This window comes from Acomys russatus, chromosome 6 (genome assembly GCF_903995435.1).
Source record: "Acomys russatus chromosome 6, mAcoRus1.1, whole genome shotgun sequence".
Taxonomy (NCBI): domain Eukaryota; kingdom Metazoa; phylum Chordata; class Mammalia; order Rodentia; family Muridae; genus Acomys; species Acomys russatus.
Genome location: NC_067142.1, coordinates 66,353,303 through 66,367,971, shown reverse-complemented (window position 1 = coordinate 66,367,971; position 14,669 = coordinate 66,353,303). Strand labels below are relative to the sequence as shown.

The window sequence follows — 14,669 nt, the reverse complement described above, 5'->3', positions numbered from 1 at the left end:
CACTCAGGAGGCAGAGGTGTAGTGAGAATTTTGTCATTTTAATTTTGGTTTCTTAAAAAAAAAACACCAGAAATATTATGGGAATATGTTTTCCTTTTAATGCCAGGTGTGGGGGATATGAGGCTGCTTCACAGCTGGTGACTGTGATTTGCCTCGTGCTCTAGTAGAGGCGTGGTTTTGCCAGCTGCAGATAGTTTCTGCGAGTGTGTGATGTTTGAAATTCTGGGAGCTTTTCAGAGGATATATAAACGCTAGGGCCCCAAGAGGTGGGGTTGCTGTTGTTGGCTGGTTGGCGATTGGGTGCTGTTGGTTGCGGTTTGTCAAGTAGTCGTGTGACAAGAAACAGCAAGAAGAAATTAGACATCTTGATGACGATCAAACTTGCCCTAAGGAACTTGACACCCCTAATCAGCAGGAAGTACAGGAAGTTGTCTAATGATGCCCCCTTTCCTTTCTATCCTTTTTTTCCTCTCTCTCCTATCTAGTGTTAGGGGATTAAAAAAGAGTGGAGAAGGGTGGAAAAGAGAAAGGAGCCCACAAAGTAGCAATGTTGGCTACACAGAGGCAGATAGATCTCTGTGAGTTCAAGGCCAGCCTGGTCTACACTAAACTGAAAAGGAGGGGGAAAGGGTCAACCCCATTTTTATCATGCCCCTTCACAGATTAAGAAACTAAGACACAGGCCCGGTATGGTATGAATACCTTTAATTCTAGCGTTCAGGAGGCAGATGCATGTGGATCTCTGAGTCGGAGGCCAGCCTAGAAGCCTTCTCCGATGTTAAAGGTCTTTGAGCCACAGACTCAATTGCCAAGAGATATAAGATTACACTTCTGGGGCTAGAGAGATGGCTCAGAGGTTAAGATCACATTATACTCCCATGGCAGGGCCTCTCCTGGATGCTTTCCATGGGCCCCACTTAAGGAAGCTGTTGCTTCTCTAGGCTGTGGCAATCTGAAAGACTAGCGGCCATCTCATGCTGACTTCCCCAGGCACACAGTCCTTAATAGTTATTAAGGTTTCATATCCTAATAAATCCCGAGGAACTGCCTACATTTGTGACTGGCATTTGATTCTATCAAGTCAAATGAAGCTTCAAAGTAGGTAGCCCAGTGTCTGGGGAATCCTGATGACACTATGACAATGTCACCTCAAGGGTGCTGGCTGTGGTGAAGACCTGTCTTGTCCTTCAGAGAGCTGCTTGCCTCACACTGGCCTCCCGGGGCCTGCTGTATGACAGGGTCTCTAGGTCCTCCCTGGGCAGGACAATCACACACTTGGTAAGCAAAGGACTGTGGGTGCAAGATTAGTGCTTGCTGGACTCAAAGTCAGGGCCACCTAGGAGGTGACTGCAGTGAGAGCAGTGGACGTGTAGGAACATGTGGCCAGCGCTGCTCTCACAAGGACTCTAGTGTCTGAGTAAAGGTGGCTTCCTATAGTCACCTAAGCAAACAGCATCTACCTTGCCCAGAGGAGAAAAGAAACTTCCTTAAGCCATGAACTTCCAAGCCTTCCTTGGAGATATCTACCATCTACCTGGGAGGAAGGCCTTAATAAAGACAAGACCTCAGCCCAGAACCATGTCCTGAGCAGAGCAGGACCACACGAGCTGTAGACATTCAGCTACCATGGAGACACACACACACACACACACACACACACACACACACACAGAGAGAGAGAGAGAGAGAGAGAGAGAGAGAGAGAGAGAGAGAGAGGGAGGGAGGGAGGGAGAGAGAGCGAGAGCCTCACTGTGCACAGAGGGCGGCAAGCAAGGCTTTTGTTCTGACCTTTAAAGTCCAGCCTGGAGAAAACCTGGCATGCTCACTTCCAACCACATCTCACGTTTACACTTGTTTTCTCATGGCAAGAGTTTAACCAGACAGTGAAATAGATATGGCAGCCCCTAAATATGTGCTTCTCTGACATGAAGTGGTGACAGACAGCTGGAAGAATGTGTATACATCTTTGCCAATCTTCCTTCACTGGGGCAAAAGAACTCCCCAGGAGAATACAAAACATGCTAGTATGCTGGCTGTGCCCTGGGCAGCCTGCATCCTCCATGCCAGGTCCCTGTACCTCCCTCAATCTCTGTTTGGTTACCTCTACCAAAAGTATGGGGATGTCTGGTTGTTGGTGATACCGTTTAAGTGTGCACCTCTTATGGCCTATCCACTATATATTATTTTTAATCCTCACAACAGTGGAGTCAGGTAATGCTACCAGCATTAAATGGATGAGGAAAAAGTCATTTAGTGACTCTGAAAAAAAATAATCACTCAGTGAAGTGGCTGAGGAGGATACAAATGAAGTCACGCAATCATCAAGTAGGCCAGGCTGCTACTTCCTGGGCCTGTGCTCCTCCTTACATTAAAGCCACATTGGTTGTGACCTCGGGACTGCTTATTTGCCATCCAAAAAGTAGCCAGCCCAGCAGACATTGTAGATGGTTCATTTCCCAGTGGAAAAAGCTGCCTGGGAGGCTGACAGGAGGCCCCTGCTGCAACCCCTACCTCAAATGCCCAGGAGCATCTAATTGCTGGCTCTGGTTTCCCTCTGTGTTACTGAAGTGAGCTGTCATTTCTTTGTGGCAAACCCCAGGAACTGTCTTTAAGTTCCAGGCTCTCGGGAAAGGGCAGGGCGGTAGTGCTTTGTCCCAGCCAAGGATATGGAGCAAGACAGGCGGACAGCCTTTACCAGACACCATATAATTTCCTTGGATTTGCTGGCGACGAGTTGAAATGGGCAGCAGCTGCCTCTACCATGTTCTGATTGCCTCTCTGTTCATCTAAGTGTCTGCCAAATGATTTCACCACCTCTGGGCATCCAGCGTTCCCACTCTGCCCTTTCCACTACCAAGTTAGCCTCCATGCCTCCCCACCACCCTTCTAAACATGCTGGAAGCCCACCTTACAGACAATCAGTCGCCATTCCAAGAACTGCCTGACATCATCTTCAAGAACCAAAAGTAAATAGGCAAACTATCTCCCGTGTTGCAGTGTGGTGCTCACCAAAGACACAGGGCTGCGTACACAGGGAGAGAATGAGGCCACCTTTGGGCATCTTACATTTCCCTCTGCACTACCAGGCTGGCTGGGTGGATTGTGCTAACTTCAGCAGTGTGTGCTGTGGGGACTCAGGGAAGGATGGAGACTTTTGCTGAGCAAGAAGAAAAGAAGAGTTTGATGTGTTTGACTCGGCTTGCAGTTTGCCCTCAGAAAATCTGAGCTGGGTTCCTGGACACACCACAGAATTTGTCATCAAGACAACAGACCACATTCTCCAACGTAGCTGGCTGACTGGGAAGCTGGAAGTGGAAGGCAGGGAATGCTGGCTGTACTGGGCAGTCGGAGGGGGGGGGAGGGGGAGGCTGAGATGAGGGGCACGAGATCCAAGTGTGGGGAGCAGGTGCCCTTAAGTCTCTTTCTGGTCCCCCAAATTTTCTGGCTTTGGAGTTATGATTTCAGGTTCCCTCAGGGGTGACACACCAGGCAGGCCAAACACATGCTTAGTGGCCAACATGCCAGGGACACTCAAAAATGAGAAAAATTATTTCTGAAGGAATATAATGCTTCCAGAAGCATTGGAAGGCAGATAATGACCGCCTCTCCTCACTTTCCAGCAGGAAATTGCTTCTGACTTAGCATATAGGGGATGTCCACACACCAGACGTTCCCAGTAGTTGCTGTCTCAAAGTCCTCATCCGTCATCTTGCCTTCAGAACACATGTGCCCCAAAGTTTCCCAGCCCACCAGGTATGCCTGCTTGGCCCCACTATGATGAGTTTCTTTGCCCAAGAGTTCTGAGCCTGTAAGCTGGGACTGTAGTTCAGCTTGAAGAATGCTTATCCTGCACAAAGTCCGGTGTTCAATCCCTAGCATCGCACAGACCATTACAGGTAGTCTATACCTGTAATCCAGACATCTGGGAGGAGAAGGCAGGGAATTCAAGAGTTCAAGGCTATCTTTGGCTACATAGGAAGTTTGAAGCTAGCCTAGGATACATGACACCAAACAAACAAACCACGGGGTTCTGAGCCTACCTACACAGCCTGCCTTCTTCTCTATGCAAATTCACAATGACCCGGGTAACAGAGTACCACAAAGCACTGTGACCTGCTATAATTTGGATCTTAAATCTCTCAAAGACCCACTTATCGATGGCTTGGTCTCCAGCCTATGGTGCTATGATGTGCCACAAGCTTTAAAGCATGGGGCCTTGTGGGAGAAGTTAGGTCTTCAGGGCTGTAGCCTCTTCCAGTTCTCTCTTCCTTTCCCAAATCCTGGGGTAAGTGGCAGAGCTTTACCACATACCCCCTTCCTGCCCCCCAAACCAATGACAATGCACAGAAGCTTCTGAGGCCATAAGTCAAAACCAAGCCATTTCTCTTTGTTAGTTGATTATTTCAGGTAGTTTGTTACAGTAACAGACAACTGAGCAGCCCATTTCCCACCTTTTACGTGTCACTGCACACAGACGAACCAGCTCAAGGCCTCTAATTAACCTAGGCTCTGCTCAACCCCATACCCAGAATAATTATGCAAGGCAGCAAAGTGTTTCGGCTCTGCCATCCACCACTGATTCAGAGAGGCAAAGTGAGCCAGGTTTCAGAAATGACCTTTCACAATACATCATCCAACCTGCCTTGCTAACAGGGTTCTGCAGGTCTCGCACCAGAAGGCTTGTTACTTCCTCTATGCTCGTGGACTTGGACTGTCTTCTAAATCAATGCCTGTTCTTTGGCCATTAATGCAGTACACAGCTCACTATATTGCATGTAAACAAATGTAACCACATAGAAGTTTTGTTGTTTTGTTGTTGTTGTTGTTGTTGTTTGTCTTTTTTTTTTTTTTTTTTTAAGACATAGTCTCTCTACATAGTTCTATCCTGGAACTCACTATGTAGAACAGGCTGGCCTCAAACTCACAGAGATCCACTTGCCTCTGCCTTTCAAGTGCTGGGATTAAAGGAGTGTACCACCATGCCTAGCTAGTATTTTTTATGAAGAGGTTACCAAGTGAAGTGGTATTTTTATGCAAGTAGGTCTTGTGGCATCACTCAAACTATATTAGCCATCATATATATATATATGGGTAGCTTTGTGCTAGGAACACAACTGGGTGGAAGGGACAGAGTTGGAAGTGCTCTGCCACAGCTTTCCAACTGATCCAGAATCTATGTCCAACTGTAAGATAGGGGTACTGACCTGCATCTGGCCTGCTTTCCAGAACTGCAGTGATGGCCACACAGTGATCAAAGTATCTGGTAACTAAATGAGTCCCTTGTAAATAGAACGACCATATCATTTATTGTCTCCAAGCTAAGACATTTCTGAGAGGGGAAAATGTGGTATTAATAATGATGCTGGGGGTGGGGGTGGGGGGGTGGCTCAGTGGTTAAGAGCACTGACTACTCTTTCAGAGGTCCTGAGTTGAATTCCCAGTCACCACATGGTGGCTCACAACCATTTGTAATGTGATCTGATGCCCTCTTCTGGCCTATGAGTGTATATGCAGGCAGAGCACTGTATACATAATAATAAATGAATACATCTTTTAAAAAATAATGCTAGGGCAGGTGCAAACCTGGATGGTCCCAGGTAAGACAGCATTTATGTCCTGCGAGGGATGCTCACAAAAACAGGATGGGATATTATGAGAAGAATGGGGCCAAGGCTCAGAAGACCCAGATTTGAGTACCAATTTCCACCCTTACTTGCTGAACTTTCCTGGCCATCAGTGTTGAGTGAAGCCAGGCCAAGCCCTACACATCACACATAGATGTGAGACCCTGGCTGTAGAAGAAATGGTGCTTGAAGAGCTCTTCCTGAAGCTGATCTCACACTTCCAGGCAGAGAAGATGCCCTGGAGAGATGGGGCTGTACCTGTGGGTGGGCGTAGGCTGCGGCTGCATCCCTCTGCAGGGCTGAGCGTATGTCCGGCATGCTGTCTAGGATGTTGTCAGAGCAGTTCTCTTTGCTCCGCTTATTCATCTCAGTTCGAATTTCTTCCATGTCCTCTTTGATTTGCTCATTTTCCTTGGTGAGGTTTTTAGAAACTTCCTGAGAAGAAAAGAATTTTTGAAGAGAGGATACGTCAAGATGCTTTGAAGACAGACAACTTGGTGACTGGCAGCCATGAGAACGTGGTGAGGTGGGATGGCTTGGAGCATGGAGATAAGATGTGGGGTTGGCTCAGAGTGTGGTGACACATAGACATGGGGAAGCCTTAGAGGACAGAGCCACCTGCAATGGCTGAGACACCAGCCAGTGTGCCTAGCCCTGTGCTGGCACCAGTGACAGGCACCCAGGCAATGTTTCCAGCTCTAAGACACTGTTAGAAATACCCGGACTGGATGGAGAGATGGCTCAGAGGTTAAGAGCACTGTCTGTTCTCCCAAAGGTCCTGAGTTCAATTCCCAGCAACCACGTGGTGGCTCACAACCACCCATAGTGAAATCTGGTGTCCTCTTCTGGTGTGCAGGCACATATGCGAGCAAGAATACTGTTTATATATTAAATAAATAAATCTTTAAAAAAAGAAAGAAAGAAAGAAATACCCAGACTAACATAGCTTCCTTCCTAATACCACTGCAATGGCCAGGGTACCCAGATCTTTTTTTTTTTTTTTTTTTTGGTTATTTGTACACAGTGTCCCTGCCAAATGATGAAGACTGGTGGCAATGGTTCCATTCACTGGCACAAGTGAATCCGTCCGTCAGTGTATGAAAGAAGGGTACTGAAGTGATTTTAGAAGAGTTGGTCCAAAAGGAGTGCACTTACTTCACTTTCCTCTGAGCACAAACCGTCCCGCCCCTGCCCTTTTGGATCACTCACATAGAAAATGCATAGCCTGGCATCAAACTTTCCTATCTGTGCGTGCAAACAGCCGCCTGAAATGACCCCAAGTGGGCACTTTCCATGTTGTAATCCCTGCCTACTACACACCAGAAAGGGCCAAAGCAGCATCTTGGTCAGCTGGCACAGCGGAGCAGGCAAGGCTCCAAACGCCCCTCCTGGAGTTCTTCTTGTCTCGCGGAGGTGGCTGCCGTCACTGGGGAGAGACACTGCTGCAGAGCCTGTACATGCTGGACAGGAGGGTCAGAACATGCAAGCAGGAGTGTGGAGGAGTCAGGGGAGTGCACCCGCAGAAGAAGGTGGGTGCCGGTGAGATCTGAGCCACAGAGCTTAGAGACCCCCTCTGTCCAGTAGTGAGCACAAATAATAAGTAAGTAAATATGTAAAGAAATAAATGGTTTTAAAGGCAGGGTTGGGGATATAGCTCAGTGGCAGAAGCCTTTTATGTCTTTCATAAGGCCTCAGGTTCTATCCTCAGCTCTGAAAATAAATAAAATGTTCTATGTAATGAGGGTTGGTGAGTCAGACCTATAGCCCTAGCTGTATAGAAGGCTGAAACAAAACAACCACAAGCTCAAGACCAGCCTGGGATACAGAGCAGGCTCAAGACCAGCCTGGGATGCAGAGGAGGCTCAAGGCCAGCCTGGGATACAGAGCTGATTCAAGGCCAGCCTGGGATGCAGAGCAGGCTCAAGACCAGCCTGGGATGCAGAGCAGGCTCAAGACCAGCCTGGGATGCAGAGCAGGTTCAAGACCAGCCTGGGATGCAGAGCAGGCTTAAGACCAGCCTGGGATGCAGAGCAGGTTCAAGGCCAGCCTGGGATACAGAGCAGGCTCAAGGCCAGCCTGGGATACAGAGCAGACTCAAGGCCAGCCTAGGATACAGAGCAGTCTCAAGGCCAACCTGGGATACAGAGCAGGCTCAAGGCCAGCTTTGGCAACATACTGATAAAATAAGAGACACACAAAGAGCTGAGGATACAGTCTGTATTAGAACACTTGCCTAGTATGTGTGAGGTCCTTGGTTCAATTCCTAGTACCACATACATGCAAAAGCAATTAACATTAGATATCAGATGAGTTCACCTTTGGACCCTGTTTTTGAGGTTGGTGAGGTTGGTAGAGGAAGAAACCAAGCAAAAGAGAAGACACATTTGCTCTCTACCCTTTACCAGATACAGGAAGTGCAAAAGCTCAGACATTTCCAGCCCCAGCCCTGGGTGGCTCGGAGCCAAGGTGATGGTCATATAGCCAAGAAGACGGTGACACCCAGACACTGTGGCTCCAAGGGGGGTCGGGTCCCCAGGGGAAGCCCAGTAGATTCTTGATAAACTTTCCAGGCTTCAGAATGGCCAGCACACCATTCTAGGGGCATTTCACCCTCAGCCCTTGATGGGTTTGCCCTGTTCTCTACCACTTAGCCCAAGCCAGACTCTCTAAATTGCACAGAATTAACTGTTGAAGCTACAGCCTGTGAGAAAGGGGCCTGGTTTGGAGATTTCAGCAAAAAAATGAGTGTGTGTGATCTTTGCTGACAGGCTTTCTGGCGGGGGGTGGGGTGGGGGTACAATGGTTAAAACCATAGATTAAGGAGGAGAGTGTCCAGCTCATAGCTCACTGCTGCTATTCCCAGCTCTGTGATCTCAGGCAAATTATTTAAACTCTCTCCATATCCATTTCCCATTAGTAAAAAGTAGACAGCACTAGCACATTCCTTGGGCATGCTTATGAGGATCAAGTAAATCAATACAGCTGAATGTATAAGAAACATATTAGGTAGTTATTGTCTATCATTATTGGAATAAACCCCAACACTCAGGCCTAACTTTACATATTACAGAGTGGTTGCTGAGGCCTGCTGCTGTAAAGATGTGATTTGCTAAATGCCATTAAACAAAACAAAACAAAAACTGGCAGAGGGCCCAAGGGTAAAGGTTATTGCTTCAAAAGCCTGGAGACCTAAGTTCAATTCCCACATAAAGTTGGAAAGCAAGACTGAAGCCATAAATTTTCCTCTACCTGTGTGCTATGGCATACATACACTTATTACTCTCTCTCTCTCTCTCTCTCTCTCTCTCTCTCTCTCTCTCTCTCTCTCACACACACACACACACACACACACACACACACCAATAATAAATACAAGTAAAAAGTGACTGAGCTGACTCATCACCAGCCTCCTGGTCTTCACTCCTGAAGTTCACTTCCTGGAGCAGTAAGGGTGCCCAGACAGCCCAGACAGCCCCCAGCAGCACCAAGCCCTTTAAAGATGCCAGAGCATCCTTGCAGCTTGCTTTCAGATGCACCAAAGGCCATGCATCTGCAGAACGGCTTGGGATACTGGACTCCCACAGATCCTCACCACTCAAAGTACAGCAAGAGGCCAACACAATCAGAACCACGCACAGAAATGCCATTCCCAGGCCTTTCCCAGAGCTGCAGAATAAGAACCTGCAGTCTCCCAAACTCTCCAGGTGTGCAGAGTCAACATGGGAGTCTGTGAAATGCTGCATTAAAAAGAAGCTTGAGATAGCTCTAGGACAAGTGAGCAGAAATGGGAAAGAAGCTATTTGTGACAGCCAGGGTCTTCCTGAGTGAGAGCGGAAAGGCTCCTGGTCTCTGGAACCATGCGACCATGCATACAGCACCTGTCCCTTCTGTAGCTTCTCATGTAAGATAGAACAAAGCCTGGCAGTGCAGAGACCAGCAGTGGAATTTCTCTGTTAGTGCGTGGATGCTGAGGACCATGGGACAGGGCGGCTCAGTGACCAAGACCAGTGAGGAGCCCACCCTGGGGATGATCTCTTTCCATGAAGAGGAAGTAAGTAACAGACCAAGAGATGAGAAAACATCAACCAGAGAAAAGAATTGGGTGGGAACTATGTCAACTAACAAAGGCCAGTGTTGACCCCTCGCCAAGGGCAGGGACAGCACTTCATGGGTACTGAGTTTTGTCCTCAGCCCCAGGACACCAGCCAAAGTGCCAATATCTTGGAGTGCTCAGGATGGTGACATGCGGGTTGAGTATCTTCCTTGTGTGAAAGGTGGCCCCCCTGATTCCTGAACACCCCAAGCATGAGCTTCCAGAACTCTCTGGGAGGTTCCAGCAGCCCACAGGTGCAATTCCCACCTCCTGCCTGCTGGGCCCCAGGGTTTCGCTGCTCATTGATTTATAGTCTCCAATCCCTTTTCTGATTTTGTCAAGGCCGTTATTTTGGATTCTCACAGAGGAGGGTTTGAGGCAGGCCAGCTCTGAAAGCCCAGAGGAGCTGTATAGTTTATTTCCCTCATGGGAACAGCAAAGACTGTTGGCCGCCTGAATAAACACTAGGCTGGAGGTGGCATCACCCCCATCAGCTTGTTGGGCTGAGCCAGCTGATGTCCCCAGGGCAGCAGCAGCAGCTGTCCCTTTGTGGCTACCTCCAAGCAGCCACCTCCCATGAACTGCTGCTGGCCCTCAGCAAGGTTTTGCCTTCCTCACACCAAGGGCCTTTTGTGGAACACTTCTTGGAGGTGTGGGGAGTGGCATTAACCCCCACCCCCCCAGTGCTTAGGATCCTCCCCTGGCAAGTAAGAGAACTCCATGACCTCATGCCTTGAGCTCTTCCCCTCTGGGACAGCTGTGCTCATGACATTTACAATGTATGCGAACTCAGCTGAAAACAGCAAGAAGGGTGCCTATCTGCCTTAAGCCAGCATACTACATGGTCCCTGCCAAGGATCCTGGCGCCATGAAGTGGAGGGTGGGGAGAAAAGTGAAAGAGCAAGGCATCCCAGAGGACTGGAACAGAAGTCTGAACACAATTAAGGATCTGGAGACTTGACTATGAGTCCCTAGACTAGGCAGGGCTAGGGGACTGGCGAGTGTTCCTTCAAAAAGTGCCACGTGCTAGAGAGTCATGCACTCCAGCATAGCAGGCTATCAGCTGAGAGCAAGCCCCCCGTGCCACCAGACCAGGAAAAGGTGTCAGTTCTAACTGTAACTAGAGGCACAAAAACCAGAGGGAGGGAGGGAGTATGTGAGTCGAGCAGAGTCCCTTGGCAATGTAGAAACAACACATAGGTGGTCTTAGGGTCAGCACGGGGCCTTTATCAGCACACTGCTCAGCAGTTAGTCAGCGTACACTATGCAGAGGTGTGGAAGACAGTACACCCAGATGTGTACACTGGTGGGGTGAGCATGGTGCAAGGGTATCCTCTGGGTAAAGCTTCTTGCCTGAATTGGACAAGGGTAGGGATGGTAGGTACAGACAGAAGGTAGTATGGATGCCTTACTTACAACAAAACCATCAGGAGCAGGGAGGAAGGGCCAGAGCTCCAGAAGCTCTCTAGGACCTTGCTTTTCTAACCAGAACCAGAACGTGTGCGTGCGTGCGTGCGTGTGTAGAAAGGCTCTGGAGGTCACAGCCTGGTTATATAACCAAGCCACCGATGAAACCTCTCCAGGACTCTTGGAGAACAAATGAAGGCATCAGCCACACCCAGGGTGGTTACAGAGAACAGACAAGGGGCTGTGTGTGGCAGACTGCTTGGGGTGCAACAAGGCTGGAGACTGTATAGGCGACGCTGCAGTAGAGTAGCTCTTACAGTGACAGTAGCAGACAAACAGATCTTAAAGGAAAGAAGGGCTGTGGTCGGTATGGCTGAGGCCGGGAGGAAAGAAAGAACCCCGGGATGCACGGGGATGCATGTAGGAGGAAGCTGGGCCAGACTGCATGTAGGCCAAACCTTGCTCCCATGAACACGCAGCAGGCTACTTGCTACTTGGGCCAGGCTCAGGTTCGGAGCAAGTTTGAAGTGGTCTTGCAGCAGTGTTGTGCACATGTGTTGGGGTGAAGGGGGTCTACAGTGGGAGGGCTAGCGGTTTCTGTCAGCTTGCCTTGACTGTCCCTGCCCCCTCTGAGCCCTCAGGGGCCCAATTTGAACCAGATGGCCAGGGACAGCCACCCCAGATGACAGCTGTCCCCCAGCTCCTAGTAAGGAACTAGAGTGGGAAGAGCAGCTGGGAACAGCCGGGGCTCCTGACGGCAGGACAGACAGGCTGTGGTCCGATCCCCTCCGACCACAGCTGGTGCCACAGGCAGACCTGAGGGGTGAGCGAGCCACCAGCTGCTGCTCTCAATCCCTCCCCAGCTGAACAGCTGCTGAGCAGCTTGTGTGTGTGTCAGGTGCTGCTGATCCAGGCCTGGGGAACAAAAAAGGCTGCTACCCAGCTGCCCTCAGGAGATCCCAAGCTTGGAAGGAGAGACAGACCAGATAAATTCCGGGCCCCTGGGGATGAGGTTGTGTGTTAGACCCTCAGACACTTACTTCTCCAAACCAAGCCGCACGCTCCCTCATATCCTGGCAACTATGAGGTGTTCCTAAGCCAGCAGATGGAAGGCTGACTCCTATACCTTTAGCCAAGAAGTGGAGCTTGAATTCCACAGTAGCAAATTGATTTGGAGCATATGTAAGCCCAGGAGAGGTGATACCTCGGCTTGAACTCATATTAAGATGTAAATTGAATTAAGTAAAGCTGAAATGTATATTGGAAACATTATCGCTGACCCTCCGCCTTTTCAGCAGAGTACTGCAGGAGACAAGAAGAACCTCCCTCTCCAAAGCCGCACTTAAGGAAGCCACGAGGGTGAGATGACTGCAGAGAGGCCCTTCTGAAGTGGCACCTTTGATCAGGAGAGTGAGCACTTGAGGCTTTTTGATGGGCTGGGAGGTAGGGTGGGAGGGAAGCTCAGAAAGCGATGGTTTCCCTATCTCAGAGCCAGCACTGCCCAGGTGAAAATTACATTTTCCTATTAGCTAGTGTAAACATATATCCCCCCTGAGTAAGGAACACTACTCTGACGTTGCCTTCTGAGCCAGAAACACAGCTGCTAACAGAGCTTCAGATTTCGGGGAGAACCTCACCAAAGCCTGGGTCAGTGCATTTGAGGGCGAGGGCTAGTTCTGACCCTGGAAAAACCCATCAGAGACAGTTAATCTTCCTCAGAGGCAATTGTATCTGGGGGAAAAAAAAATCAGCTGACACACAATGTTCCCTCCATCACTCCCCCCCCCCCCCCCCCCCCCCGCCACCGTCCGCCATGCTCATCTGTGCACAGGGATAAAGAAAAAGCCACACACCAGGAGGGGCAGGGCTCAGCAGCAGCAACTGTGCTTCTTTGCTGTCATCTGAGATGGTGTCTTAAGTCCGCCAGGCTGGCCTTGTACTCCCTATAGCTGGGAATTGCCTTGAATTCTTTATCCTCCTCTCTCCAGCTCCCAGGGCCTGGGATTACAGGTGAGTGCCACCAGTTTGCATCATGTATTTTACAGGTATGGGGATCTGCAGTCACACGTGTATAAATGCATACAGCCCCAATCATAGACAGGTATATCCAAATGCTTACACCCAAGCATTTATAGGTCTCCTGCAGCTAGGGGTGAGGGCTCTACAGAGATTTGCATATCTTATGGAAATCCTGTCCCATAGAACATCCTTTAAAAACCTGCTTGGAAGCAGTATGCTATAGTAGGCATCACAGCCCGGGCTCATCCTGCATCCCTTGGCACACCTGTAGTTCAGGATGAAAGTCTTTGCTTACATTGACTCAGTACCATCTAGGGCCGTATGCAATGAACAGGGTTTACTGTTCTCTTTGGAAGATAGAGGTTTCCCCCTACACTTTCAGTCCCAATCTGGCACTAATGTTCTGTGTCTACCTATCTTTCAACTCCAACTCCCCTGTCATATTCTCCAAATTCTCCTCCCTTCCCTAGCCATTGGCAGGGAGTCTGCCATGTTTAAAGTGTTGGGCTGTTTCTTCTTCCTGGACCAGTTCTAAAAGCAGGGTGTACTTGTTTCAGGCCTCCCCAAAGTGAACAGGAAAAATATTTGAGGCTCAGATTTTGGAACTCAATAAAATGATTTCTACTATGATATATCTCCCCTTCCCAGATTAGAAAGCCTAATATTATCAAGTGCTGATGAAGGTTCATATCTGTTTAGAGGGTATATAAACTTGTATTTGCTTGAAAAGAGAGCTTGGCAATAACCCCTTAAAGCCAAAGACAGTGGTTCTCAACCTGCGGGTTATAACCCCTTGGGTTGCATATCAGATATTTACATTATGGTTCATAACAGTAGCAAAATTACAGTTATGAAGTAACAATAAAAATAATTTTATCATTGGGGGGGAGGGGCACCACAACATGAGGAACTATGTTAAAGGGCTGCAGCATTAGGAAGGTTAAGAGTCACTGGTCTAAGATAAATAATAAGCCACTCACTCCATTACTTGTCCTATGCCATAGAAAATGCAAGTAAGCATGGAAGGGCACATTCACAGGGCTGTTCCTACACAGCAGAGTTCCTGGGATATTCTGAATGATGAATCTGGAAATAACTCACATGTCTACCATCACCAACGTAAATAAATTGCAACATGTCCATGTAGTAAAATAGTACACAGGCATAAAAATGGGTGAATCAAAAGACACAGAAACAACAGTTAAATATTAACAATGTGAAGTCGAGTGAAAGCAACTCAACACATAACACATTCCTGAAGACACACGTGCTCTGTAGGATTCTATGTGATCAAAGTTCAAAAATAGGTGAAACGACCATGCTTGGGAACTCATCCTTAAAGAATAAATTATACAGAAAAGCAAGGAGGGGCTGGAGAAATGGACCCATGCTTAAGAGCACTGGCTGCTCTTGCAGAGGACAGGGTTTCAGTTCCCAGCACCTACTGTGAGGCTCACACCCTCTGTAACTCCAGTTCAAGGGCATCTGATGCCTTCTTCTGCCTTCCATGGGTACCAGGTACACAT

General features: G+C 48.6%; 1 protein-coding gene across 2 annotated transcripts in view; it reads right to left on the bottom strand.

Moving 5' to 3' along the window:
• Positions 1–14,669, bottom strand: part of Olfml2b (olfactomedin like 2B) — a 37,831-nt gene that overhangs the window by 14,134 nt on the left and 9,028 nt on the right. For both annotated transcript variants that reach the window (XM_051147821.1, XM_051147822.1), the window contains exon 4: positions 5,883–6,059. In XM_051147821.1, the coding sequence (XP_051003778.1) occupies positions 5,883–6,059 (177 nt within the window). The remainder of the gene's footprint in view (positions 1–5,882; positions 6,060–14,669) is intronic.